Raw genomic sequence first — 27123 nt, 5'->3', positions numbered from 1 at the left:
TATATATATATATTATATATATATATACATACATACATACATATATATACACACACACACTGTATATATAGGTGTGTTTTCTGTACCCACAGTTAGCTGTCAATTTTCACCCACTAAAAGGTGAACTATGGGGTGAGTGAACTACACTCATCCCTATAGTTAGAGCCGACATGCAACATTGAAACAGTTACATGTCAGGTCTATTGATTGAGAAGAGAGGGAAAACATACCGCTGCTCGCTCATTTCCCGATCATCTCCCTGCAGAGAGCTGTGACCGTCAGTCACCGCACCCTGCAGGGAATCCCTTCCTCCCCTCTTCGATCCTCCAGCGCTAACTGAAAGGAGCCAGTGAGGTGTATCTCGACAGTATTGTCGGGATCTGTCACGGCTGTGGCGCTCTCAGCATATAGTGGGTAAACCCCTTATATGGTTAAACTTGTTGAAACTGGATTCTAACTGGACACTAGCCCCTCAGTAAGATAGATATATCTATATATTAGGGCTGCGTAAATTAACGATGAATTACCCGATTAATCGTTAAAATTTTTGATCGATTAAAATTATTTTTATCAATAATGAAAACACTCACCTCTCCGCCGGCTTCCGGGAGTCCCGTCGTAGATCCGGTGACGTCACGGACATCGACGTCACCGGACTCCTCCCCCCTTCCCTTCGTTAGGCGACGGAGCCACTTGGCCCGTGATCTGTTGACACTTATCGAGTTCTGCGACCGCCTGACTTGCGGTTTTGTTACAACCAAGAGGTTTGCCCAAGAAACTTGAGCGCCAGCCAAGGCATTGGCCTATACACATACAGCACAGCAATGAAGTAATAAAATGAACTACGATTACACTAATCCAGCACGTTATTATTCTGAGTTGCCCCACTCAAGCGGCGGCCATATTGACTGGGGGCACGTGAGAATAATAACGTGATATATATATATAGCAGCGTTACTTAGAGCCCAGACTGTGCTGTCATATATATGCCTACAGCTGGCAGGAAGGGGTTAATCAGCAAATGAGTCACATTATCTATCACACCACTGCAGACTTTCCAAAAGGGACAACACCGATGTAACGTCCTCCGTTCTGTCCCACGCAGAGCTCTACCCGGAGTTTACCAACATTGAACTCCGCCATCATTTGGGGGAAATCTGTTCAAAGATAAAACTACCAGACAACAACAACCGATAAAAGTTCACACAGAAGGATTTATTCTTTTTTTTATAGTAACATTTGTGACAAATGAAATGCTTAGAATAACAAATTGGTTTATATGAATAGCAAAAATAGAGGCAATATATTTATCCTAATACAAAAACATTATTATACACAATGTATTCACATGTAGAACACGGTGTGCAGACAGACAGCATAACGCAAATATGAAAAGCCCATTCATATCTGTCATACGTTGTGTAGAGTGAGACCACACCACCGCTATCTTCCCGTCATGGCGCCATGCTTTGCATTGTGATTCATGTATTGTGCAAGTTTCAGAGTGCATAGGCATGAATTGTAAGGCTGGGGTTCACACCTAGGCGGATTGAATATGCACGTTTTTCGCGCGTTTTTTTACCACGATTCGCGGTAAAAAAACGTGCGTTTCCGAGGGATACTTGGCTGTATCCCAATGGAACCGCCCGACCAAAACGCCCCAAAGAAGTACATGTACTTCTTTGGGTGTAGGGCGGTTTCCCGCACGTTCGTACTCGTGGAAAACCGCCCAGATGGGAACCATGCACATTGAAAATAATAGCATTTCCCTGTTTGAGCGTTTTTCCGCGAGTACGAAAGCGCGGAAAAACGCCCAGGTGTGAACCCAGCCTAAGTAAAAGTGGCTGCTTGTAACTGGCAGATGTTGTTTGTCACACATAAAGGGGTCCTTTTGTTGCAGAATGCTTGGTTTGAGCCGCCTGGCCTGACCCACTGTCCACATCTTCCATTGCACCCGACTGAGTAAAAAGAGGAGTAGAGAGTGCCAAGGGAGGAGATGAAGTGGGCTCTGCAGTGCAAATGGCGCCCATTATCCGCTGCTTGTGACAGTATCCAGAGCGTCAGAAGGAAATGGAATCACTGTGCTGGTGTTCTATTGAAAGTTCCAACTTGTCGACATCCGGTGACTGACAGTAGGAGATCTACAGCAGATGGAGCTAGTGCGCATGCCCAGGAAATCCTTGTTGAACTGTCTAACTATTGCCACAGCGCCTGCGCGGCTATCCACTTCTATAACCTACTACAGTTATATTTGTCCTAGGTTGTATTATGTTACCGCGGCTGCGCAGCCACATGATTCTTTCCACAACCAGTCACCACTGCGCCTGCATCGGCTTCTGTAGCCTAGGACGAATCTAAGTTTGTAGAAGGTTATAGAATCCGATGAGCCGCTAGTCGCGCAGTGACAATAGTTAGACAGTTCGACAAGGATTTTCTGCCCATGCGCACTAGCTCCATCTGCTTTACATCTCCTACTGGCAGTCACCTGATGTCACGTGCCCAGTCGGAGAGCTCGACAAGTCAGAGGTTTTGATAGAACTTCAGGCCGAGCTCAAAGTACACACTTCCTCTGCAAAAAGGGATTACAATGTGACAGAACCTCTCCTGCCTGTTATATTGCTGCGGTCTGGAAGCACATGATGTTTCACTGGTGAGAGACACACAATAGTGAATTCAGAGTGCGGTTGTATAAACTGAGAACAAAGTGCTGCATGACGACAACCAATCGTTGACTAGTAAACGGTCCTATGTACAGAGGTAGCATCAATACGCACATTTCTGGATTCATACCCATAAGTACATTTCTATATATAAAACAGGATTTCAAAAACAATAAAAAAGTCCTGAGAAAGCGATTTGTTTCACCACAAAACAAACATCTAACAAAATATACAACAAGAAGTGGTCCTGGTCATCAGATCGCACAAAGCTCTGAGCACGATTCTGTATCACATAGTTAAATGAACCCTTCCTCAGCATGTCACTTTTATTAGCAGTGGGGGAGGGGGGTGGACAGACACAGCATGGCTCCCAAGGACAACAATTATTGTAGATCGGGACTTGCATGGAGAACAAATTATTCTGAGCATTTGGTTGGAGAGATCGGCTGATTTGCATATTAGTGACCTGGCATCAGAAGGGGAGATCACAGCTCGGCTATTACAATGCATAGAAAAGTCTTGATGCCAAAGTGACTGAGGCACTTGGTGAACTTACTACAACAGTAAGCCGTTTAATGGTTAGACGTCGGGGGGCAGAAGCAGCGGTTGGCAACCTCAGAACTCCCAATTCTGGTGACACTACAAATCCCATGAGGCATTGCAAGACTGATAGCCACAGACATGACTCCTGAAGGCGGAGGCATTATGGGATTTGTAGTTTCACCACAGCTGGAGTGCTAAGGTTGCCTACACAGGAGTTAATATTACAAGGTAATTCTGTGTCCTAGCTCAGAAGCCCTAAAGCTGCCCCAGCTACAGGATATGATCCAAGAATATCTGCTTCTGTCTGAGGCTTCTCAAATGGGTATTTTGCTTCCTTTATGACCAGCGCAAATTCTAAAACGTTTGGATTTCATCCTAATCTCAATATATTCTCAATAGAAGCGGCAAGTAAAAACAATGTAAACCTTTTCTGCATACTGTGGAAATGAGTACAAGTTCCCCGTGCCCTATGAAAAGAAAGTGAAGCAGAGACGAAAAGCCATTCCGCTGCCCTGTTAGGTCATGTGATCTCTGACCAATTGCAGTACTAGAGGTGGACCCCAGAAACCCGCCTGAGACCGAGGTACAGATCCCAGCTGTGGCGCAAAGTGGAGATCTGATTAAAAAGTACACCGGCCTGGGGCGTAGAATTTTGCTGCGTAGCTGTTAGGAATCTTTCCCTCTGTGCCGCCACTTATACTCCCAATATAAAGTTCCTGCAATTCATGTCCTGAAGGATTTCCTGTTGGTAAAGATCAGGACACGCTCCGAGCAATACAATAGAATGAATAGAAGGGACACAGGCCTGGGTGAGAGTTTCTAATTGGCCTCATACACCCTCCACTCTAACAACTTCCCTGCCAATGACGTAAAGCTTCATCAGAACTTCACATCCCCTTCTGCTAGAAGCTTCCGATCATTTCAGCGACATAACAGGAAAGTCCCCTCAATTCTGCAGATTAAAGGAATAGCGGTGATCAGCGCCTGCCAAGCACCGATCTCAGCCAATCATTAAAAAGATCATGCCGGCATCATTCTATGGCAGCGCACACACAGCATTGCAGACGGGGCATTCACACAATGAAAACGGGTGAAGCCAACCGGCAGATTTTTAGCGTCACTTGTTTGGAGTTTTGCGTACTTTTACCTCTGTTAAAAAAAAAAAAGTCCTCATGTAAAATGTAGAAATATTCATGAGCCTGGTGCAGGATTTCTTGCCGCCTCGGTAGGAATGTTGCGTTTGTGCGCTTATAATGGATTTGTGTATTTTTTATAGACAATTGCACAGCAATAGCAGGACGTACATAGTCAGCAGCACCATCGTTGTACTCTAGCAGACCGGTTCTTCCAGAAAATAAATGGTTCGGGGGGACACATTACAAACTTACAAAGCTGTAAACTAAAAAGTAATTTTTTTTTTTTTTTAAAAGGCAAACAAAAATCGCCTGACTAGCAGAGGTTAAAAGTAAAGAGCAGAGTCTGACAGCAAAAGGGTTAATATATTCAGGTTCCCCTCGGAGCAGCTGACAACATACAAGGTCACCCAATCTATAGGCACTAAAGCATCGGAGGCACAAGGCCTGCTATAGAGATTTTCTTTAAGTCTACTACATAATGAATACGTTTTCAGGTGGTGGGGGTCCTCTCCGCACACCTTACAGCAGTCCTAGCCAAATAAGAACGGTGGTGCTCGCAATGACTATCATGGATGGCACCGTGCAAAATACGAAGTAAAAGAAACAGGTCACCAGCACTCGTTTAGAATAAATATGTCCTTTTTAATGGACAATTGTGTCACTACAATCAACAGAGCCGACGTTTCGGGGGCCGCACAGGGTCCCTTCTTCAAGGCAGTAAAATTGTCACAATTAGAAAGAAGGGACCCTGTGCGGCCCCCGAAACATCGGCTCTGTTGATTGTAGTGACACAATTGTCCATTAAAAAGGACATATTTATTCTAAACGAGTGCTGGTGACCTGTTTTTTTTTACTACATAATGAACACATGGACAAATCCACAAAGACGGGTAGCGAGCATTGCCTAGAAAGTGGCAGCCGGTGCTTTGCCTGTAGGTGTTAAAAAAGAACTATGGGCAAACTTTTATTTAGTCCTCTTTTGGATCACAGGAATATATTTACTAATGTCCTCCTCTGACCCAAAGTCAGCATATAGCATTCTTCTGCCCACTATGTGCTGACAGCGCAGAGCTGCACTACAGCCAGGAATTATACCGATAATAATGTCAGGATCCACCACCCTGTGATTGACAGCTGTGCCCGCCCCCTCCCCTGTCTGTCCATCCAATGAGCACTGGAGGAACAGAGAGGGGAGGGGGGAATCCCTGCAGGAAGAAGCCATGAGCTGAGTGATCGGCGGTATGCGATTGCTCACCTCTCGATCTATAGAGCCGATCTGTGACAGTTGCAGTGTACACTGCTGGCTCTAAGTTCTGGTCAGAGTATATTTTACTCTCCACGTAGTTCTCCTTTAACATCCTTGGCTCGGACAAATGAAAAGCAACAGAGACTAAACCACGCTGAAGAACATGCAACTCTCATCTCCCACATAAGCCAATCACAAGTCTCGGCCCTTAGAAAGGACATTCAGGGAGAGACAGCCAATCAGCATCATTCCCTAAAGTCCTTTGGCCGAAATGTCTAAACCAATGTCAGCAGCTGGTCAAAGATTGCCAACATAGATTTACCCTCCATTCTCACTATAGAGGTCTGCACAAAGCCTTTCACTGCCGAGGACTTTTTGTGCACACGTTATAATCCACATTTTAGGCCTGAAAATTACTTAAAACTCCCAAATATTATATATTTGCTGAAAGCACAGAGACCTTGTAAAATAAAATGGCGGCACTTGCAAATTTTAGGTCACACAATATTAGTCCAACTCTTCGCTCTTAATTTGCAAAAACAATGCACTTTATGGTAATTTAAGCCCAAAATACACAATATTTTTCATAAAATATGAAGTTACGATGAGTAAATAAATACCCAACATGCCCATGTTAAAACTTGCGTACGTCTGTAAAATGGTGACATAATACGGTACCTGAAATTGTCCACACGCAACGTTTTATAAGCCTGTACAGGTCATCGGTTTAGAAATATCCGTGATTATTGACACTAGAATTATTCCTCTGTGACGCATGCGGCAATACCCAGCAGTGTAGCACGATCTTTTATCCATACGTAGGCGCACCCAACAGGTGTTTACGTTATTACACGTTTTATTGTTTATGCGATTAACCGAACTTAATAATCGGGTAACTAATCGATTTTGAAAATAATCGTTAGCTGCAGCTCTAATTACACGCACGCTCCCCTTTATACTTTTTTTTTTCCATTAATTTTAATCTTATTAAAAAATATATATACATATATATTCTTACTTTACCTAGTTTGCCATCACATAGGGGCCTTACGAGTGGCATATTAGTGGCGACAGGTACTCTTTAAGGTGACATGAGGGGTCTAATAGACCTTTCCACTCCAAAGAAGCTATTGGACCACAGATTGCCTAACAATGTATCACTATCTGTCATAACAAAGCTACTTTTGTGCCAATCACAGCTTCTAGTAATACAAATTCAAAGCATCGTTTTACATTTACATGATAGTAGGTAAGAGGCGAGATAAAAGGCAGTGCAGAGGAGAACGGACTCTTCTTCCTATCTTCAGAATAGGAAATGAGCTTTACAAGACTTTACACATGACATCTTGGTACTGGAAAAGCCTCAAGCTCACCCTAACATGCTCCCCTATAAAAGGAGCCTGCTAGCGGTTGTACACACAGCATACCCGCAGGGCATATTACTAGTAAATAGTGATTTCCCCTATAGAATAATAGATACTTCAATCAAAGAGAAACTCCGATGTCTCCTCTTTATACAACACAAGTCCTTGGCAATCGAGGAGAGAGAATATATACATAAATGTACAGCTCTGTAAAATTACATTCACCCGTAATCTATGGGTGAGATCATCTAGGGGACGTGGGATATAAACCTTTCAAAAGGTTACTTTAGATTTTTCTGATGATCCACACACAGTGGTACCGGCCCGCTCAGAAACGGAACATTTTAAAGTAAATCTAAAGCCACAAAGAGGAGCAGACAGAATCTGGACCAGTAACCAGGGGTAACCAATCAGCTTCTCTCTTCAGTTTGTTCAATTAAGATTTGAAAAGAGAAGCTGATTGGTTGCCGTGAACAGCTGCTCCAGATTTTGATCAACTCCCTCACAGTTTTTTTTTTTTTAAATTTTAGAGTAGGGAAGGGTTAAAGCCCATCATTTTTGTTGTTGCCCTCTATGTCCCATTGGAGAGACTTCTCTTTACTTCCTGTATTACAGTTATTACCGGAACACATACACATACACACACACACACACACACACACACACACACACACCCCACTTGGAAGATTTTTCCCTACGTTCCTGTTCTGGTGACAACTTAAAACTTTTGATTTTCCCTCAATTCCAGTCCTGGTGTCAGGGGTCACTAGGACAAAGAGGTTGAATCTACCCAAAAGGGACTCAGGGCGCAATAAAAACCTGGCAGGGCTTCTAGCCGCTCACCACTCTTCAAAACACACAAAAAATAAAATTGGCTTCAGATCCACTTTGATTGGTTCACCAGGAAGTACTTGGACAGCCCAGACATCATATCCCTGGCAACTAGTGATCGAAAGACAGTTTACAATACGGCCGTCCCATCCTATGTCACGCTGCCAAAAAGTGCGTCTGCACCAATCTAACGGAAAACACAAAGCACGGGACATACATTTACAAACAAGAAGCGTTCTCCTTGCCCAGCGGGAAAAGTAAAGCCTCTGTGCTGCTATAGCATACATTATAAAAAATTACTTTAAAACATTATATACAAAATATCAAAACATTTACAATGACTTGCACGGCCAAATACATATTTACGCGAAACACACACACACACACACACACACACACACACACACACACACACACACACACACACACACCCCAATTGGAAGATTTTTCCCTACGTTCCTGTTCTGGTGACAACTTAAAACTTTTGATTTTCCCTCAATTCCAGTCCTGGTGTCAGGGGTCACTAGGACAAAGAGGTTGAATCTACCCAAAAGGGACTCAGGGCGCAATAAAAACCTGGCAGGGCTTCTAGCCGCTCACCACTCTTCAAAACACACAAAAAATAAAATTGGCTTCAGATCCACTTTGATTGGTTCACCAGGAAGTACTTGGACAGCCCAGACATCATATCCCTGGCAACTAGTGATCGAAAGACAGTTTACAATACGGCCGTCCCATCCTATGTCACGCTGCCAAAAAGTGCGTCTGCACCAATCTAACGGAAAACACAAAGCACGGGACATACATTTACAAACAAGAAGCGTTCTCCTTGCCCAGCGGGAAAAGTAAAGCCTCTGTGCTGCTATAGCATACATTATAAAAAATTACTTTAAAACATTATATACAAAATATCAAAACATTTACAATGACTTGCACGGCCAAACCAGATCTCACGTATCCTCCAAATCAGAGGAAAACCCAAAGACAGCGACATGATTGTGACATCCACAGCGTGGCCTAGCTAGTAAATATAAGGGACGAGGCGATACGGGACGTGCTGACAATACTTCTGCCAGTCAGGACCGTATTTTCTTTTACACTGCTGTTCCACTCGGGTCACACGGTGGAGGAGAAGGTCGGTGAGGAAGAAGCCGTAGAAGTATGGCAAAATGCTGGCGAAACCTAGAAGGACAAAACATAAAAGGATCAATCACTACCGGTAATCAGGATAAATCTACAATCCCCTATAAAGCAGCAGTTGGCAGACTTGTGCAATCTACAATAAGATACGTCTGTGAAGGTTCTCATTCATCCAGGTCATGGAATATCTGTAAAAAAATAAGTCAAGGCAACTGGACTTGCTGTATTTTTCCTGAAGACGTTTCGCTGGACATCCAACCAGCTTTCTCAATACAGAATGACTTGTACAAAAATTCTCTGGGAATAAATGTGGTGTTACTCCAATACGCAATCTGTTAGTCACAACCAGGTGTTGATTGCATTTGCATAATTGGAGTCTGAGGGGTTAAAACAGCATTGTATGTGGCCGCCCCCCCCCACCACCTCTATTCAAGCTTGGCTTCTCTATTTTTACATAAATGGCCCCTTTCACACCTCTTTTAAACCAGTCCTCCTCCCTGTCTAGGATGCATACTTGACAGATTGCACATCAGGCAGATCCTTGTTTTTGGTAAATCTCCAGAAGACTGTACAATCAGACAGCAACCTGTACGTTCAACTTTGGGATGCCCAACAGGGCATGCTGGGATATATAGTTACTAGTTTGTGGAAGGGCCCAAACCTGACACAGGGAGCTAAAGCAACATAATGGTTCTGAGAGCTCACAAGGTATTCAAGAACTTCATCTTCAGTGAACTTTCCCCCTACAGAATACTTATACTTAGCTCCAACTTCAGAGATCTACACTGTAGGCACTGCAGAGCTATGCCCAGGTCCTGTGCCCCGGCATCATTCATTCCTTTGGCTGGGTCCATCCCCTTATGGATAGAGCGGTCTATGAGTGAGGAATGAATGAGGCCAAGGCACACAGAACCAGCAGGTGGAGGGTTCTACTTTAATTTTTTCAATCAAAGGCTGTGAGCCGCCAGGCAGGGCCACAGGGTGAAGATCTCCAGAGCAAGCAAGTATTCTCCTCTGTGTGTTACATTTAGGGGGGAGCTGTGCAGGACAACAGTCAATAGTGATTATCTGACAGGGACTATGTACAAAAAAACAACAACAAAAACACATAATATTGGGGTTGTGTCTTTAGATATAGTAACATTTAAATATTTAGTGCTTTGGATTGCCAATACATTTTACAGACATTCATGTAACCTGCGCCATGATTTAGGAAAGAAGGTATCTATGCTGTCCACAAACTGTGATTGTATTTTCAGAATGACTGAACACAGCCACACTAATACTCACCACAATGCAAACACCAGGCCCAGGCCATTATGAGGTCACCCAAGTAGTTTGGGTGTCGGACCCATCCCCAAAGCCCAGACACAATCAGCTGGCTGCCGGCTGAAGTTGGGATGGTTTTCAAATCTGGGGAGAGAAAAGGGAACATTCACAAAGCTGCGTGTAATTGAGATGAGGACAAGCACTGGATTCAGACCAATTAAAAGACCAGACGAGGGGTTTGGACTCACGTGAAAGCTTCGGGTCATCTGGATTTTTCCTAAAGGCGAACTTCTGATTGTTTGCATATCGAAATAGTAAGTATCCGAGAGCTAAAAGTACAAAAACCACCATTAATGCCTGAGGTGGCATGGATGAATGTGTGACACAATATGCCACCTTACTGACATTGGCACGATGCTCCACCTTATAAGCCACCTTATTTTTTAGCAAATGATAAAACTACTTGCAGCTGTATTTGTTTAAAACTTTTCTGCTTGGCAGCCTCTTTATACTTACAAGCTGAGCTACTATTTGTTTACATCATGGTGTGATTTACAAAAAAAACCTGACCCAGTTGGTGACCAGACACTGACAATGCAGAATTAGTAATAGAGGAAACTTACTGTTCAAAGCAATAATGGATGCAACAACTGTACAGGAAAGATCCACCGGATGGTTGACCAGATATATTGCTTGCAGGGCGTATGTGAAGGGAACCCACACGAGGCCTCCAAATGCCATCATAAAGCCAAAACCATCGTAGGCAATATCCAAAGAGGTCAGCATCCCTTCCTAGAAACAAGCACGCGAGATCAGTCAATATACACAATAGTAAGGCTACACTAATCCATTTTATGAGATGTGTAAGACGCAGATATTGTTTCTTTTCTGTCCCTCTTTCTCCTCTGACTCAGTACAATACAGCCACTGTATGATCTTGTTACAAATAATTTCACATTGGTAGTAAACCATCAGATTGGGCTCACAGTACTACTGCACTGAATGGCACTCACACGTCATCACGGTCACACCACTAAGTGCCGTACTAAGGGTCGGCCAATACTGGAAGAGAAAAGATATCACTGGACAGGCCAGATGTCCCTTGGAAAAGATGTAAATATACTTTGGGGAGGTGCCCATTAAAGCTGGCATTCTGCTATAAAGCACTACATGTGTTGGAGAGAAATACATACAGCACATCTTAAGAAGAAAGTCTTGTTGAGTTAATGTGCATTACCTGATTCCAAAGAGCATGAAGAACATACAACAGCTGACAGCTGTTTACCAGGATCATAGATACGGAAGGCACATCAAGATTCTGGACATGCATTTCAGCCAAAATCATTATAATGTTGAGGAAAACCTGGAAAATCATGAAAGATCACATTATGAAATGATATCTGTAGACATCCCAACCTATAGAAGTATTTAAACCTTGTTTACCTCTACAATACAAAACAGAGCATATCATACAAAAAGAGGGAAAAACAAAGATAACTTTAATGGAAGCTGTAAAATGATTGGTCGATCCAGACATGTCGGCAGCTGAACTGATACGTACTGCTCAAATTTTCATGCAGAAGGCTAGCATAGCCCTTAGACTTTCCATCTGTTCCTTTAATATGACAAGTGGTCAGGACAAACGTGTGCAGGAAACGTCAAGACTTCCTTATAAATGTAAGCTGCCTATAGCTTTCATTTACTGATCATTTGTATTAAACTATTATATGCATTCATTCCTCCCTCCCATCACCTGCTCACAAAATTGCCCAAGTTTGTAAAGGGTTTACATTAAAAAAAAAACACCTTACCCAGCCATTAATTGCAGGTTGAATGGCAATAAAATACTTGAGGTCAAAGTTCCCAATGTGAGGGTTTAGTTCTCGGCCCATGAAGAAAGTATAGATGAAATTGCCTGTAATAGTAAATTACCAATGTCAGACTGCATGAAATTAGAACAGCAAACGCATCAAACAGAAATCAATCATACAAAACAAAGAACGTTGCTGATGTCCATGAAGCTGCTACATAAAATAGTATGGTTCCCAAGTCACTGAGCTGGAAACACACAAGAGGAATTCTGACACATTTACCACATGCTTGTATCAGGTCTGTGGAACAAAAGTACTGAAGCCAGACACCACAGACAACTATTTTCAAAAACATAACGAGCATCACTATACAATTCTCTAGTTAATAAACACTAGGAGATATTTTGGAAGAGGCTTTGAGGAATTGTTAATCAAATCTAAAGACAGAAGATATTGAACAAAAACTCACATTACACCGCAGTAAATGTTATGTTACATCTATAAGCAGGGACGGGTGTTGGGTATGCAGTGTCTTTTGAAGTGTTCTCCCCATAGACCTGCAAAGAACACTCTGATAGGAAGAAAGCCCAGTCACATGATCTGTCAGTCATGTGACCAGTTGCCACTGCCACCATATCATCTGAAATTAACTTTGAGGCTAACTTTGAGGCTTCACATGCCCCAGACCACCACTTTGTAAATGTGATGGAAGTTCTTTTCTTTCTATCAAAAGCAGAGGTATGCACCTACAGCGGTGGGATCAAGTAATCTGGGTATAGGTGAATTACATCAATTAAATGCCTTTTTTTGTTATCTGGATTTTACATAATACAAAATAAAGTACACAACAATACAAACAGTGCAACTTTGTGGAATCAACCAGAAATAGGGGAGCTCACTTCAGCTGTCTTAGCTTACAAGACTAAGAAATAAGAGAACGGGTGGTCTGCGGGCAGGTCAAGAGCTGCCCCACATCAATGAAGGAGCAGATTAGGAGGCAGTCATAAAATACTAAACACAAATGAGGATTAGGGTTCAGAATATACCGCCGATTTTGCATATTCAATCCAAACGTCCCACACCTTATGAAATTTAGTGGGACAGCCCTGCAAACTGCTTTTATACATTTTAGTGGATTCTTGTTTAAAGTCACTAAACAGCCAAATGAGCCAAAACTACATGCTTGTTAAATCAAAAAGGGACCTACCTGATTTCCCAGCCTCAGAAAGGTCTTCTTTAGGGGCTCGATACGAACGTGCAAATGCATAAACACTTAGAACAACAGAGAATAAAGTAGCTGCAGCTGCAAACTGGTGGAGGTGATTGTATACATACAGCAGGTTGACCTGATAGTACAAAAGCACTGCTGCCATCACAGAAACCAGAAGCAAGGAATGGATTCCTAGTAGGATAAAACACACAGAAGATTAATCAGGGTGGGGGAGAACAAAACATACCCAAGGACTATTCCAATTAGGGCTGCAGCTAACGATTATTTTCATAATCGATTAGTTGGCCGATTATTAAGTTCGATTAATCGGTTAATCGGATAATATTAAAAAAAAGGCTCCAGTGATTGACGACTAGTTTGTGTTAAGATTGTAGTCCATCACGGGAGCAAGCTTGGCGCGGTGGAAGTAAAAAAAAAAAGTGTGGTGTGCAATATAGTACATTATACAGCGGCGCAGTGCAGAATACCAGCAGCTATAGAGGAATGTAGCAATAGTACATTATACTATAATGTACTATTGCTGGGATTTGTAGTCCTCTGTAGCTGGCGTTATTCTGCATTGCGCTGTATATAATGTATTATTGCTGGGATTTGTAGTCCTCTATAGCTGGTGGTATTCTCCATTGCGCTGTATAATGATTTATACTGCGCAATGCAGATTACCACTGACCAGTTATAGAGGAACAAATCCCAGCAAAAATACATTATACAGCGCAATGGAGAATACCACCAGCTATAGAGGAACAACAAGTCCCAGCAATAATACATTATACTTTTGTGCGCGGCTTCAGCGTCCTGTGCGGTGGGCGTGGCTTACGCGGCCTGTGCCGCGGGCACGGCGGCCGCAGCGGGAGCAGCGTGTGACGTGTGGCTCAGGCCGCATGTGGAGCCCGGAACAGCCCCGAACAGGCAAATCAATCGATAGCCGACGAATCGGAAACGTTGCCAACGTTTTCAATCGTCGATTTTAATCGACTAAATCGATTAACTGTTGCAGCTCTAATTCCAATTGACATGACCCAAAATTACAACACTCTTCCTAGTCATGGATGCAGAATATAATACTACTGGCATGAGGGGGGGTTCATAAGGGCTCATGTACTCTGACAGTGCCAACATTACATAAATTATTAAAGTATTATTCCTTAAAAATGTAGTGCTAAACAACCATTTCCAGCATGTTCACAAGTAATGCTGCTTAAGCCTAATGACTGATGGAAGCAAGACATCATCTCAGTCACTGGTGATTTGTCTAACAAAAGGCCATCACAACCCGATGTAAATGATAATCTGGCAGATTTCTACACACATTACAGTAAAAACAGATATAAGCAAAGCGCAAACATGTACTTGTCTGGCAGAACCTGGAATCCTAGCTTTATGCAGGGCTGCAACTTCTCAACAAATGTAACATTAAGCCCGGTCAGTTAACAATAGCTATTAGAAGTCTAAAAGTATATAATGTCTAGATGAAAAGAAGTGGAGCTATGAACCAGGAGGGATGGCGCTTTACTAACAATTGGACAAGACTAGAAGACTTATGTACAGCTGAGTCTCTATGATCTAGGGTCCTCCACAGGCTTAAAATACAAAGAAATGAAGACAAGCGTAAGTTCCAGAGAGAAGGCTATAAGCCGGAAACCTTACCATTTATTCTGTATTTCAGCTGTTTCCCATTTGCAAGGGGCACGCCGTATGCCACCTTAAAAAAAAAAACACAATTCTCTTAAGTTAGAAAGTCTTGACATGTAAAAACTTGTCAAGCACACAGCTCATCACACCTTGTGTCAATGTATTGTATAATACAGCCCACAGATCTAGAGGTTCTCCACCATGATGCTTATTGTACTGTGGGTTTCGACCTGGTACCAGTGAGGCCCATGTTTTGTGCCTGGTAACAAACTGCGCCAAAAGACACATGGCACAGTTCAAGGCCTTCCCTAAAATCAACACAATTGAAAACTGTTGGCAGAATGAGTAACCAGCACCAACAGCTGGCAGCAGAGAACTTTTGACATCTTAAAGTGGACCTGAACTGTGAGGATTTCCCATCTTAAAAAGGTATCAACCCTTTAACGGGTATCCTTGGCTTTTTTGCCATTGATGCAGTGGGCAGGACGAATTGTGTTGCATGGAAACCAGTTGCTAGAAAGTGTTGCCGCCTCCTCCTCCTCACCCCCCTTGCAGTGACAGACAATGTTAAATACGCTCATTGGCTGTTGGCGTTTCAGAAATTATGGTCTCCATGCATCAACAGGGTCGATAACTTTTTGGGGCCTTAGCTCTACCCCACTGCAATGGTCATCCACCTAGAATTAAACACCACCTACATGTACCAATCCCCAATGTAAATTTGAGGCTTGGTAAGACATCACAGCACGGGCAGATGTTTATTACTTACAAATGTAAATTGTAGCTCCCTGCCGAAAACATTCCTGGACAGTTTACATGTTAATGTGACTGTTTTCTTTCTAATAAAATTGCATTATGACTACTCGCTGTACATGTTTATGCTACTTGTATTTTGCAAATACTACTTTTTTTTTTCCAATGGAAAAACAGTGTGCGTATGAATAAGAGGCGATACAAAGCTATTTTCATCGCACAATTAATGTATTTTCAGAATCTCTGCCTGACACAAGAACTTATTATATGAATATAGCCCAAGGGGAAGAACAGCTGCTACTTTGTTTAACTTTACATTTGACATAACGGTTGTAAAGTCCTCACCTTTCCAATAGGGAGCAGGTAGAATAATGCATTAAGAAGCATCCACAAAGCAAAGTAACCCAAAACTGTAGGATTCCACAAGTCAGCCAGTGACCACTGAGGGTAGAAACTGAAGAGCGACGCATTCTTCTGAATACATTGGTTCAGCAAGTAGTACAGCAATGGCGGCATAGACAATGTCATAAAAAAGGTTCCTGAAAAGAAAAAAACTCAATGAGCTAATAGAACAGCAATATAGATTATTGATTACAGTACAACAATTGTGAGAAAAAAATGCAGCACTGCCATGTTTGGCCTCCATTTGAAAATTCCCTGGCCAGATCTGGCTTCAATATTTTTGAATTAGACAAGAAGCAGCAAATTGAAGCCAGAGAAAAGTCAAATTCCTTATCACTTTTCATGACAGCCAAACATCTAGCATTTTCTGATGCAATGGTTGGCAGTGGCAGCCTAGATATATGCATATATTGTAACAAAATCCAAGTGCCATCCGCATTCCTACGGTCTTATATTCCGAAAGGCATCTGTGGTGCTCGAGGTGACCGCACGGATGGCGCCGTGCAATCATCAATAGTAGATTCAAGCGTTTCACCGGCACACACTCAGGGAATCCAGTATCAAAATCCCGGTTAATAAATAGAGTGCAAAGTGTCACACAGCGTCATAAGGTGCTGACGTTTGGGATACACGCAGGGATCCTTTTTCAAAGCAACATATATGCATATATTGCTTGTTTAATTTTCCCTGAGCGTAAGATGCTGACTGACCACTATGTGCTTCACTTTTCTCTAGGGATGCACAGATACTTTTCGAGTACCAGTGCCGATACTTGGCATTTTTATGAGAACTACCAGGGTTGCAGCTGGGACCTGGCTCTGGCACTCCACCACTGCCCTGAAATCATTAGTCTGTATTGTTTTAGAAAAACTGTCACATGACAATAAACAGAAATGTATCAGTACTCGTACTTGTAAGTACTCGGCAAGTACCAGTACACGTACTCGCAAAACTGGTATCTGTGCATCACTTTATTTATATTTATAAAAACAAAATCGTACATTAAAACAGAGATGTACAAATCCCAGGAGCTCCGTGTGCTCCTTACAAATGGCAGCTGCCTCCTAATTTTTGCATTTTTCTCTAGTGTAGTCTTGGAGCTCAAAAGTATCGGTACATGTACTCGTACTTTTACCGAGTACTGTACTTGGTATCTGTGCAACCCTACTTTTCTCTTTTGTTTTTATAAACTGACAACCATCCCGAGTGTGATCATAAATTACTAATTTCTCCATTTGATACACATGAAGTTCAACAATTATGTGAAATTTGGAAAGCCCCGGTAAATGTGTTGGGGGATTTCACACAAGGAGTGGCTGACCATTGGCAATATAATATTTATCCAGCCAGCAAAAATGTGGATGGAGACCTTTGATTCACCACAAGAACCTTCATGTCTCCTACTGCCAGCATTGGAGGCCAAGCAAAAGGATGAACACCCAAAAAACCCTTGTTTGCTCATGGGCACTAATTGGGAAATATTCAGGAGCAAGGCTGTACCTGTAAAGGGAATCCCATCGCATTTCATAGACGTCATACATTTCTTGCTTTATGTGAATTTGTGAAATGTTTCACCATAAACTAAAGGTTGAGGAAAATAGGCAGTTCTAATAAATGAAGACTTACCTATAGTCCCTCCAAACTCTGATTGAATCTCTTCAGCTGGCTTTGCTTTATCAACCTCTGTATAGTTAGATTCTTTTTCTACATGATCCTCCTTTTTACGTCTATACCGTAAGACTCTCTCATTTTTTACAAGTTCTTTCACCACTTTCTCCTGTAAAAACAACAACGATGTGATTTTTAGCATTTTAAAACAAAAACACATTCACAGCAAGCAGAACTACAAAAACATTTATAAATATATTTCCATGTGTTTATCCACTGAAAGCAAACATTACACGCTACTGGGATACTGCCTAAATATGTTATAGACCAGGGGTGCCCATTATGTCAATCGCGATCTACCAGTCGATTGCAAAGCGACCACTGGTAGATCGCGATCGGCTCACTGACCTGTGTCTAGTCCTCCCGTGGTGCTCATGCAGCTGAATGTGTCAGACGGAAAATGGCGGGACACCTCTCCCCGGGAGGACAGAAAGCCAGTGCATGAGAGGAGACCTGGGAAGCTTCAGTGGAGGTAAGAACAAGACAGACATGAGAGAGACCGCAGAGAAAGTGAGAGAAGAGACCGCAGAGAAAGTGAGAGAAGAGACCGCAGATATAAACAGGGGAGAGAGTGAGGAGAGAGAAGAGGCAGCCAAAAGAGAGGGCCGGTTCACAACACAAAGTCTGCGTTCCAGATTGTTCGGCCTCTAGAAAACACTAACGCAAGCCGGCTGGCTCCCTGCGTTCAGAGGCGAAAGGGGGCATTGAAGGCAATGGCACCGCAGCTACACCCCCCACCCGCAGTGCGATCGCCTGCAACCAGAACGGAGGCACATTAGTATCTGCGTTCCGGTCGAATGCGATCTGCAAAAATAGTGCTTGCAGCATTTTTGCCGATCGCACCCCAGATCTTGCCTGCATTGCGCGTGCGGCCGATCGCACCGCAGGCTTGGCTGTGGTGCCATTGACTGCAATGCACCGCCACACCCCCTCCTGCAGGTGTTTTTTCATTGGTAGATCTCATTGAGCTCATCATTTGAGAAGTAGATCTCCAGACGAAAAATTGTAGGCAGTCCTGTTATATACCATAAGTTTGTGGGCACCTGTCCATCACATCCCCTATATTGCCAAAAGTGTGTGGAATCCCTGTTACAAATTATTTAGTTCAGGTGTTTTCAGTAAATTGTACCGTTAATGCCACAGCAAAGACATTTTAGACAAAACTTCCAAACGTTTGGCACATTTGGGGAACACCCTTTTCTGTTCCAGCTCCCTAAGGACATGGTTTAGGATGAACTGGAACGCTGACTGTGCCAGGTATTCTTATCCAACATCATTACCTGACCTGACCAATGCTCCTTTGGCTGAATGGGCACAAACTCCCCCCTCCAAGCACCACGCACACACTCCAAAATCTTGTGGAAAGTTTTCTCAGAAGAGTGAGGACTCAAGGCCCCAAAGGGGGCTAAACCCACCCTTTTTGAAGAGTGCGGAGAAGGGATAGAACTAAGGATTTTATAGCTGTGTCCATGTTGGGAAGATTTCCCCTAACTTGCTTTCTAGGTGAAATACAGGACAGGAGGTAAAAACTCTTCAGGGACACAGACAATAGACTGACATTCATTAATTCTACAGATTTGAAGGTGAAATGCTCAGATCCTGCCAGTGTTTTTGGAAGCAGTCCCCTGAAAGGACTGTAAGCGTAAAAGCTCTTGTGTGACCCGATCCTAACAATAAGTGACAAACATCTCCTGCTTCCCAAAGTAGAAAAGTTAAGAGTTGATAAACTGTGCTGGAAGAATCCAATGCATTACAGCAGCTTACCTCTCTTTCCACGTTACTAGGCAAAGACTCCCAGAAGAAATCCTCACCCTCCACGTTACTACGCAAAGACTCCCTGAAGTAATCCACTCTCTCCACGTTACTAGGCAAAGACTCCCTGAAGAAATCCTCTCTCTCCACGTTACTACGCAAAGGTTCCCTGAGGTAATCATCTTTCTCCACTGTAGTACGCAAATTCTCTCTGAGAAAATCAACAGTTTTTCCAATACCCTCTGCTTCGCCATTGCTCTTTCCACTGATAAAGTCTTCAAGTCTCTGAAATTAAAGAAGTGAATCAATTAAGCCAAAACCCTTAACCCACCTGAAGAAAAACATACATTTGTCCAGAAACATGACTTCCTAATATGCCATTGTGAATACAATGAATGCTGTAGAGAATTACAAAGTCATTACCAATGGTGTAAGTTGGACCTTTAACAAGTCTCCCTTCCGGCTGTCTCTGGCGACAGGAACTGGAGATGGCTGCTGGCTCTTCTTTGGCGTACGGCCTGGTGACCTTATACGTGCAGGAGAACGTGATCTAGATCGGCTCCTCCGTCTCGAGGGAGAGGCTGAACTCCCCTTTTTTCGGAAAGCACTCAAGGCCTAGCATAGCAAATAGGTCAAGGTTAGGAAACAAAAAGTATAAGCCATTTTACTACAATTTGTGAAAGATGCTGTGATACTGCTAACACAAAAAGTTAATTTTGGGCCATTGGTAGAACTACTTTTCAGGTGGTTTCAACATTAAAAAAAAAAAATCTACAAGAAAATGACACGACACAATATGAAACATACTGCTCAAATAGCGAATTACTTGCGTCTGCTTTTTGTCTGTGCAAATACTAACTGAGCTCTTCACAGTTTATAGTGAACCTGTCAACACAAAGAGCATAATTATATAACTTTAAAATAGCATGAAATATAATGCTTCTACATAAAACTAGCCTGTGTCAATACACATCTTCTTGTGCTCTTCCAACAACTGACTCTGGGAATGCTTTCAGAAAATATATAATGTTGGGGGGTTTTATGTCATTTTCAGGCCTAAAATGTGGAATATAACATGGGTGCAAAAATTGAAAAAAGGGCCTCAGTCATGAAGGGGTTAAACCAGCTCATTCATGTCAACTGGCATCAGAATATCACAGCAGAAGTGCCTCTAAATAGCCTCCATTTTCTTGCAGAAAACTTCAGGGGCCCTCAAAACCCCTGGTGATCCACCATGCAAACATCACTTCAGCTAGCAATACAGTGCTTGGCTCCACTCCATCACAGTCTGCTACTGGTTCATCAATGTGACCCATGGCGTCACTGATCAATGGACACAGAAGGTTTTAATATTTGCATATTAGAGTAGATATTGTTTAGGGGATTTGGTGCCACTCCATCGAGACACCTGCATGTAATGGGAACCGTTCGTCAACAGTATGTTGAGATAATGGGATAGACCACACCGAGATCATTTGATGTACAACATGCAGCCAAATACATATGTTGGTAAACTACCAACAATGTTTTCAAATAATATTTACATTAATAACTATAGTGGATGGTAATTGTATTTTCTATCACAGTAAATATGAGAGATTAGACTGTACTCCATTTTCGAGTAAAAGTGCATCCAAAGAGCAAACACCACACGATGCCTGCCATTAACTTTACTTTGCTGATGTCCTTATTCTCATGTAAGTGAAAAACAATGTGAATGCTTGTAGCTAACCCCAGAAGAATTTACCTATGTTTCAGATCACAGCGTGAAAGATGGGGGGAAAAAACAAAAGGTACTTTTTTTTTCCATTTTAACTTGATATAGCTAGGCCCACTTAAAGTTCATGATATTCCCATACATATTTGAAGAAAAAACAAAAAAAAACGAGGCGCACCGAAATGAAAATTTCAAAACCGAAGCGAACCCGAATAATAAAAATAAAAAGTCAGGCCGCAACCGAAAATGTTTATTTTATTTTATTTATTTTTTATAAACTTGTTTTAGATTTATTAATTTTTTTACTTTACTTTTAGGGGCTTCGGGGAACTATTAGGGGTCTAAACAGACCCCTGATATTTCCCTTTTAAAATAGAAAAAGAGATTGAGGACACAGAGTGCTCAATCTCTTTTTCTGCAGCCCCAGTTATAAATGAAGAGGAATGCTCTATACTGAGTGTTCCTGTTCATTCATAACATGAGAACATAGTATGTTTACTATAACCACAATCATGAATGAACAGGAGGTGATGTAGATCACTTCCCAGTCATTCATAAATAAGGATATAGTACACATACTTTGTCCTCGATTATTTACAAACACTCAGCGATCACTGAATCTTTGTAGCGCTCTCCCCTCTGACACGCTGTCACAGGAGGCTGGGTGGGGCGGGTCAGGGAGGAGAGCTCAGCCACCTGTGACAGCACAGGCTTTCTCCGCCCCCACACCGCTCTGCGACAGGAGGCTGAGGGGTGCAGGGAGGAGAGACGCCGGCCACTGACAGCGCTCTACTGCCGCAGCGTTCAGGCCGCCTGTGGCAGTTTCTCTCCTCCCAGCTGGGACACAGAGCAGCGTCCAGGGGAAGGAGAGAAATCACGGATGCACCACTGTATCGCCCAGAAAATTGCACTTTCGGCATTATGCCAAAAGTGCCATTTTCGGCCAATATATCAGTGCATCCCTAAAAAAACCTGATAAGACTTAGACAATGTATAACATACTGAAGTCAAACAATGAAATACTTACTTTCATATCACCTTCTTTAAGATCAAGCTCAGTTCCATCTTTATACCGCACAGTATAAAGTTGAGATAAAGGATCAAATGAGACAATCTGCACTTCATAGTAAAGGCTGCTCCCTGGCCATCTGCCCATCACAGCGGATCCATCTTCAAATTTTTGCCCAGGCATTTTAAAGAGATATAACTCTATAAAAGAAAATAAAGAAAGTTTTAAAACGTGAAACCCCAGTGTTGAGGAAAAAAATGTCATCTATTTGCAGAGCAAAGATTTTAGCAACACTTATTAACCCTTTTTAGATTGGATTTTTTTTTAAGCGAAGATACCCAAACCAGGTTTAGCAGCCTCAGTATGCTAAGTTGACATTAGCTGTATGACTTATTTTAAGCTTGAGGTCTGCTCTGAGAACCAGGAACACACACAGATGTGCACTCCTAGTTCTTTGCTGCGAGGTGAATAAATGTTCTCATAGCAAGGGGCATTTTCCATGTAGATTTAACAAGGAATACTGCAGTCGCAAAGGGGTTAAAGTGAAAATCTCTCTAGTCCGAGTTTACACAGGATTAAAGGACTCTATGCTCTGTCAGCGGAGGACCAGAGGGAGCCACATGCTCCTCCATACCTATAACCACCATGTATTCTCTTCCCCATAGACTGCTGAACACTGCAGCAAAGAAGGCAATGTCATAATACATCACATTCTATGAAGACAAACTGGCGACTCACTGATTTCCCATCACAAACATCAGATTCACACCAATGCGTGGACATGGCATCCCCCCCCCACACAGTACAAATGCACTTCCACTACAGCACACCGAAATACACAATTGATTTAATTTAACTAATTAATGCACTTTGATTTGCAAGAAGTTGCAGGTGTGTTATTTTGTGCAGCAAGGCTTGTTAATGTCACATTTAATGGAAATCGGATTTTTATAGTTGCCGTAAAATCAATTTCTTGGAGTTAATTGAGGGGCACAGGAATTCAGACTGTTGGGTTGTACTGCCACCTACAGGAGATATGAACACTAGCAAAAAAACTCTCTGCATGCCTTAGTTTTGTGGAAAAGTAGTACCATGAGCATAGAAACAGAGGGGTGGGAGTGGGACCTGTGTCCATCAACGAACTCCAAGAAATGAACTTTACTGCAAAGTACAAATATCTCAGTTTCTTCCTCTCTATGAGGGACACTCAAAGTCCGAGACCATAGGGATATCCAAAATCATTTCAAATGAGTAGGCAAAGGCAAGAAAACACTGACAAACCCACAAAAGAACACTATAATGTCACCCGGCTCAAGACTCAGAAAGGTGCTCCACAGCTAACACAGTCCACTCAGGTCTGGAGACCGAAACATGGCAGAGTCCAGTGGCTGAGGGCCTGTTCACACGACGTTTTGTGTGCTGACCGTCTCCGTACGCTGCTACACTCAAAATGCATCCCAATGTATCCCTATGTGTTTTATGGGCTACAGTTCTCACGTGCGTAGTCCGTTCAGCTTACGACAGAAAAAATACTGCATGTCACATTTTGTCAGGTCCAGAAACGGTCAGGATACGCAAACGCGTCAAAAACGCACTGCGAAGCAGCTAACATACTAACAGCCCCACTCCAGCAAAAACAAAAACGCGGCCAAAAACACATCAGCAGCTCCAAGTTTGCTGATCAGGACCTGATCTCATGTGAACAGGCCCTGAAGGTAACATTCCAGGCTGGCCTCCCAATCATCTAGTCTAGCTGATTCCAGGTACAGCACTGATCTGGATCGCAGCTGCATTTAGACACAAGCTCGAGGAGCTTGTAGAAGAATCTTGATTGAAGAAAAAAAAAAAAAGCTATCAAAAAAGTTATTTTTCTCAGCAGGCTAGTAGACACTCCTAGACACTAGGGAAAAAAATACAGCATGCTGGGAGTGGGGAGGGGTCTACCTGGCTGCCTACAATTTTTTTTGTACCAATTTTCAAATCCTCCTGAACGCAGCAGCATAACCCAACTGTTTCTGAACTCCTATGTCCCTCAATGAACAAGAAACAAATAAGGATTAAAAAAGGTTAAAACTGACCCAGCATCCAAGTGGGGTCACACACAGACCTATATTTATTACTGGTTGATCACTTTTTCTGCAAAGGACTTTAAATTTAAACTTACAAAAAACCTTCCACATGTACGGACAACCTACTGAACAACAGCTAATCAATCCCGACTTAATTTATTCTTGTCACTGATTTAGCATGAAGGCTTTCACAAAATATGACCACATCCTGGAAATGACTGTAATACAAAGCAGGGTTGCTGCACTGTCAGTCACAATGGCTACACTCAGAATGTAAAGAAAATCTTTTATTTACTTTGCAGATGTACTACAAAAGCATGTTGCAATGGGACACTATTCTTACTGTTTTCAGCTGACAACAGACTGGATTCCAATAACTGTATTGAAAGCTGCTGTCACTTAAACTTGCTGCAAGAAGAGCTACCTGTAAAGAAGTAAATTACTTTTCCTGCTGCCTGTGCCGTGGAATGTCTCATCATTGCAGAGAAATCATCAAGTGTTCTCTGAAACAGACACCTCCAGGAGCATCAATCTGTGCCCCCGCTGCACTAGTTGTTGCTCCTACTGACTCCAACGTCACTACAGAACTCAGTAATGCCTCTGGGGTCAGGGTGAGGAGCCACTAAAAGCAGCAGGGGACACAGTAGATTGGCCCACCCAGAAATGTTGGCTTCAGAAATTTCACTTGGCAATACGCACTTCTGATATCATGCACATTCATTTAACCATGTACACATTACTGCCATCGATACTCTGGCAGCTATTATGACTGCTGTCATTTGTGTCATTGTGCACAGATGCCAGCTGTGAAAAATTAAAAGCAGCACAAATCTGCAACTAATTCTAAACACATGCAACAACTTATACAAAATGTAATATCACAGCAGCTGGCAATTTAAAACATCTAACTTGTCCTTGTCCATGTGCTTTTAGGAATATGAAGCGCATACATTTTCACTAATGTTTATATTTAAAGGAGAACTATGGGGTCAGGGCTTTTACCCATAGTTCTCCTTAGGGTAACGGGAGGACACAAACTAATCACTGCACTGCAGCTAACATACTGATAGCCCATTTTTTTTTTACTGGAACGCATCAAAAACGAGGCAAAAACACATAGCACCGCGTCAGCAGATCTGCACCTGATCCGGACCTGAAACTCATGTGAACAGGCCCTTAAAAACAGGTCATATTCAGGAGAGAAATGCCCTGGTGCCGTTGGATTGCCCCCTCGCCTCTATACAGATTAGGGCTACTGTGACTCTCCAGCATTATAAAAAAGGTGATGAAAATGTAATAGTAGGACCCCTCGGCAACGGTCACCACTAGCATTTAGATCTGGGAGCAAAAAGCACTGAGGTCCCTGTGATGATGCAAACTTTAACTTTCCGGCATCTAACCAACAAAATACCAGCGAGTGGACTGACCCTTTGTTGTTACATTTACACATGAAACTGCGAACAAGACATAACCAATGAAACCACAAGGCAAATGATGTCAAGAAGGGAAATTCTGAACATATTGGAAGTGAAAACGGGACCATCACCTTAAAAACAGGATAAGCCAAGCAAGTGAATAACAGGATGGGCCAAACTAGTAAAGAAGGGTGTGGGGGAGGGGGATACACGGCATTTATTTTTCTTATAAAAAGACAGAGGAGAGGGTTCAGTAATGAATCAGAGCTGAGGATACCTGGGCAAACATCAATCTCAGGCCAGCAAGATAAACCATACAGGAAAACTGATAAACCTCCTGCAGCATAAACGCCGACATCACCACACGTTTCTATAGTAAGCAGCATTTAAATCTGTACAGTAACGGCCCATATACACCACAGCACTGTGGCAATGCATGTTGTGTGCACTTCGGTCCCATTCATTGGAAATAAACACACAACACACCTGCTTCACAATGAGGGGAATTCATCAAAAGTGGAGCAGACAAAATCTGAAGCAGCTGCGCACGGCAACCAATCAGCTTCTCTCTTTCATTTTCAAATCTTTACTGAACAAACTGAAGAGAGAAGCTGATTGGTCGCCATGGGCCACTGCTCCAGATTTTGTCTGTTCCATGTTTCATAAATTCCCCCGAGTGTGTTTTTACTAATACCAAAAACACAGATCTGATTTTGTGGCCCATTGTGGGCATTAGGAAGCTTATTTAGGGAATATTTGAAGGAGAAAAACTCCAAATGGGAGAAGAAAAAATGAAGACCGGGATCCCAGGAGAGAACAGATTTAAAAAAAGAGAACGACTGGGTAACCCTTTTGATCCAATAGTTCTCTTTAGGGTCACGGGAGGACATATGCTAACCTCCTCCCGTGACCCAAAGCTCAGTATATAGCGGGCTATTGCTTGCCATATACTGAGGGCGCCGCAGCCGTGACGGATGCCGACAATACTGTCTGGATCCACCCAGCTGTGTGACAGCGGGCTCTGCCTATCTAGAGCTGTGCCCGCCCCGGTTCCTCCAGTCACGGCTCTCCTCAGGGAGATGATCGAGAAGTGAGCGAGCGACAGTATGTGTTCGTTCACTTCCCAATCTATTTAGCCGACATGTGAGTTTCATTGTCACACGTCGGCTAGAACTATGAGGATGGGTGGAAATCGCTCACCTCATAGTTCTCCTTTGAGTGTAGTAGTTTAGAGGAGTTGGTGAGATAGACCCCCAATACCCACATAGGGGTGGCCCCAGGACATTCCAATAAAGATATCGAGCTGCCAGACTATGTAGGCATGCGGGGAATGCTTGCTCGTCTATGGACGCACACAGCTAGGTGCGGGAACACGCAAGCATTGGAGTCTTCTCAGCAGCCAGCTTACTGATGTGGACACCCTGACACGGGGGGGGGGGGGCGGGCCAGGGGTTTGGGGAAAACTAGAGAGGGGG

The 27123-nt window shown here is 42.9% G+C and overlaps 1 protein-coding gene across 1 annotated transcript; it reads right to left on the bottom strand.

Annotated features, from left to right (window-relative positions):
• Nucleotides 1–8789: 8789 nt before the first annotated feature.
• Nucleotides 8790–22360, bottom strand: LBR (lamin B receptor). The gene is made up of 13 exons (XM_018556507.1): nt 22183–22360; nt 19862–20053; nt 19537–19723; nt 17645–17797; nt 15962–16155; nt 14879–14933; nt 13208–13402; nt 12001–12104; nt 11427–11552; nt 10813–10981; nt 10438–10518; nt 10211–10333; nt 8790–8962 (listed from the first exon to the last, which is right to left on the bottom strand). The coding sequence occupies exons 1-13, from the start codon at nt 22345–22347 to the stop codon at nt 8802–8804; spliced, it is 1905 nt and encodes a 634-aa protein (XP_018412009.1). The 5' UTR covers nt 22348–22360; the 3' UTR covers nt 8790–8801.
• Between the last annotated feature and the right edge of the window lie 4763 nt (nt 22361–27123).

The sequence above is a fragment of the Nanorana parkeri genome, unplaced genomic scaffold (genome assembly GCF_000935625.1).
Source record: "Nanorana parkeri isolate BGI_ZX_2015 unplaced genomic scaffold, ASM93562v1 scaffold240, whole genome shotgun sequence".
NCBI classification, from domain to species: Eukaryota; Metazoa; Chordata; class Amphibia; order Anura; family Dicroglossidae; genus Nanorana; species Nanorana parkeri.
Note: the sequence above shows the minus strand (reverse complement) of the source record. Positions and strands in the feature narration are given on the sequence as shown.

Bases quoted from the DNA above. Each gene is read 5' to 3' on its own strand.
- LBR (XM_018556507.1), bottom strand. From the start codon at position 22,347: ATGCCTGGGCAAAAATTTGAAGATGGATCCGCTGTGATGGGCAGATGG. The intron at 17,798-19,536 runs TGGATTACTTCA...TGTTGTTTTTAC, and splicing joins GCCTAGTAACGTGGAGAGAG to AGGAGAAAGTGGTGAAAGAA. The intron at 10,519-10,812 runs GTAAGTTTCCTC...TTGTACTTTTAG, and splicing joins ATCCATTATTGCTTTGAACA to CTCTCGGATACTTACTATTT.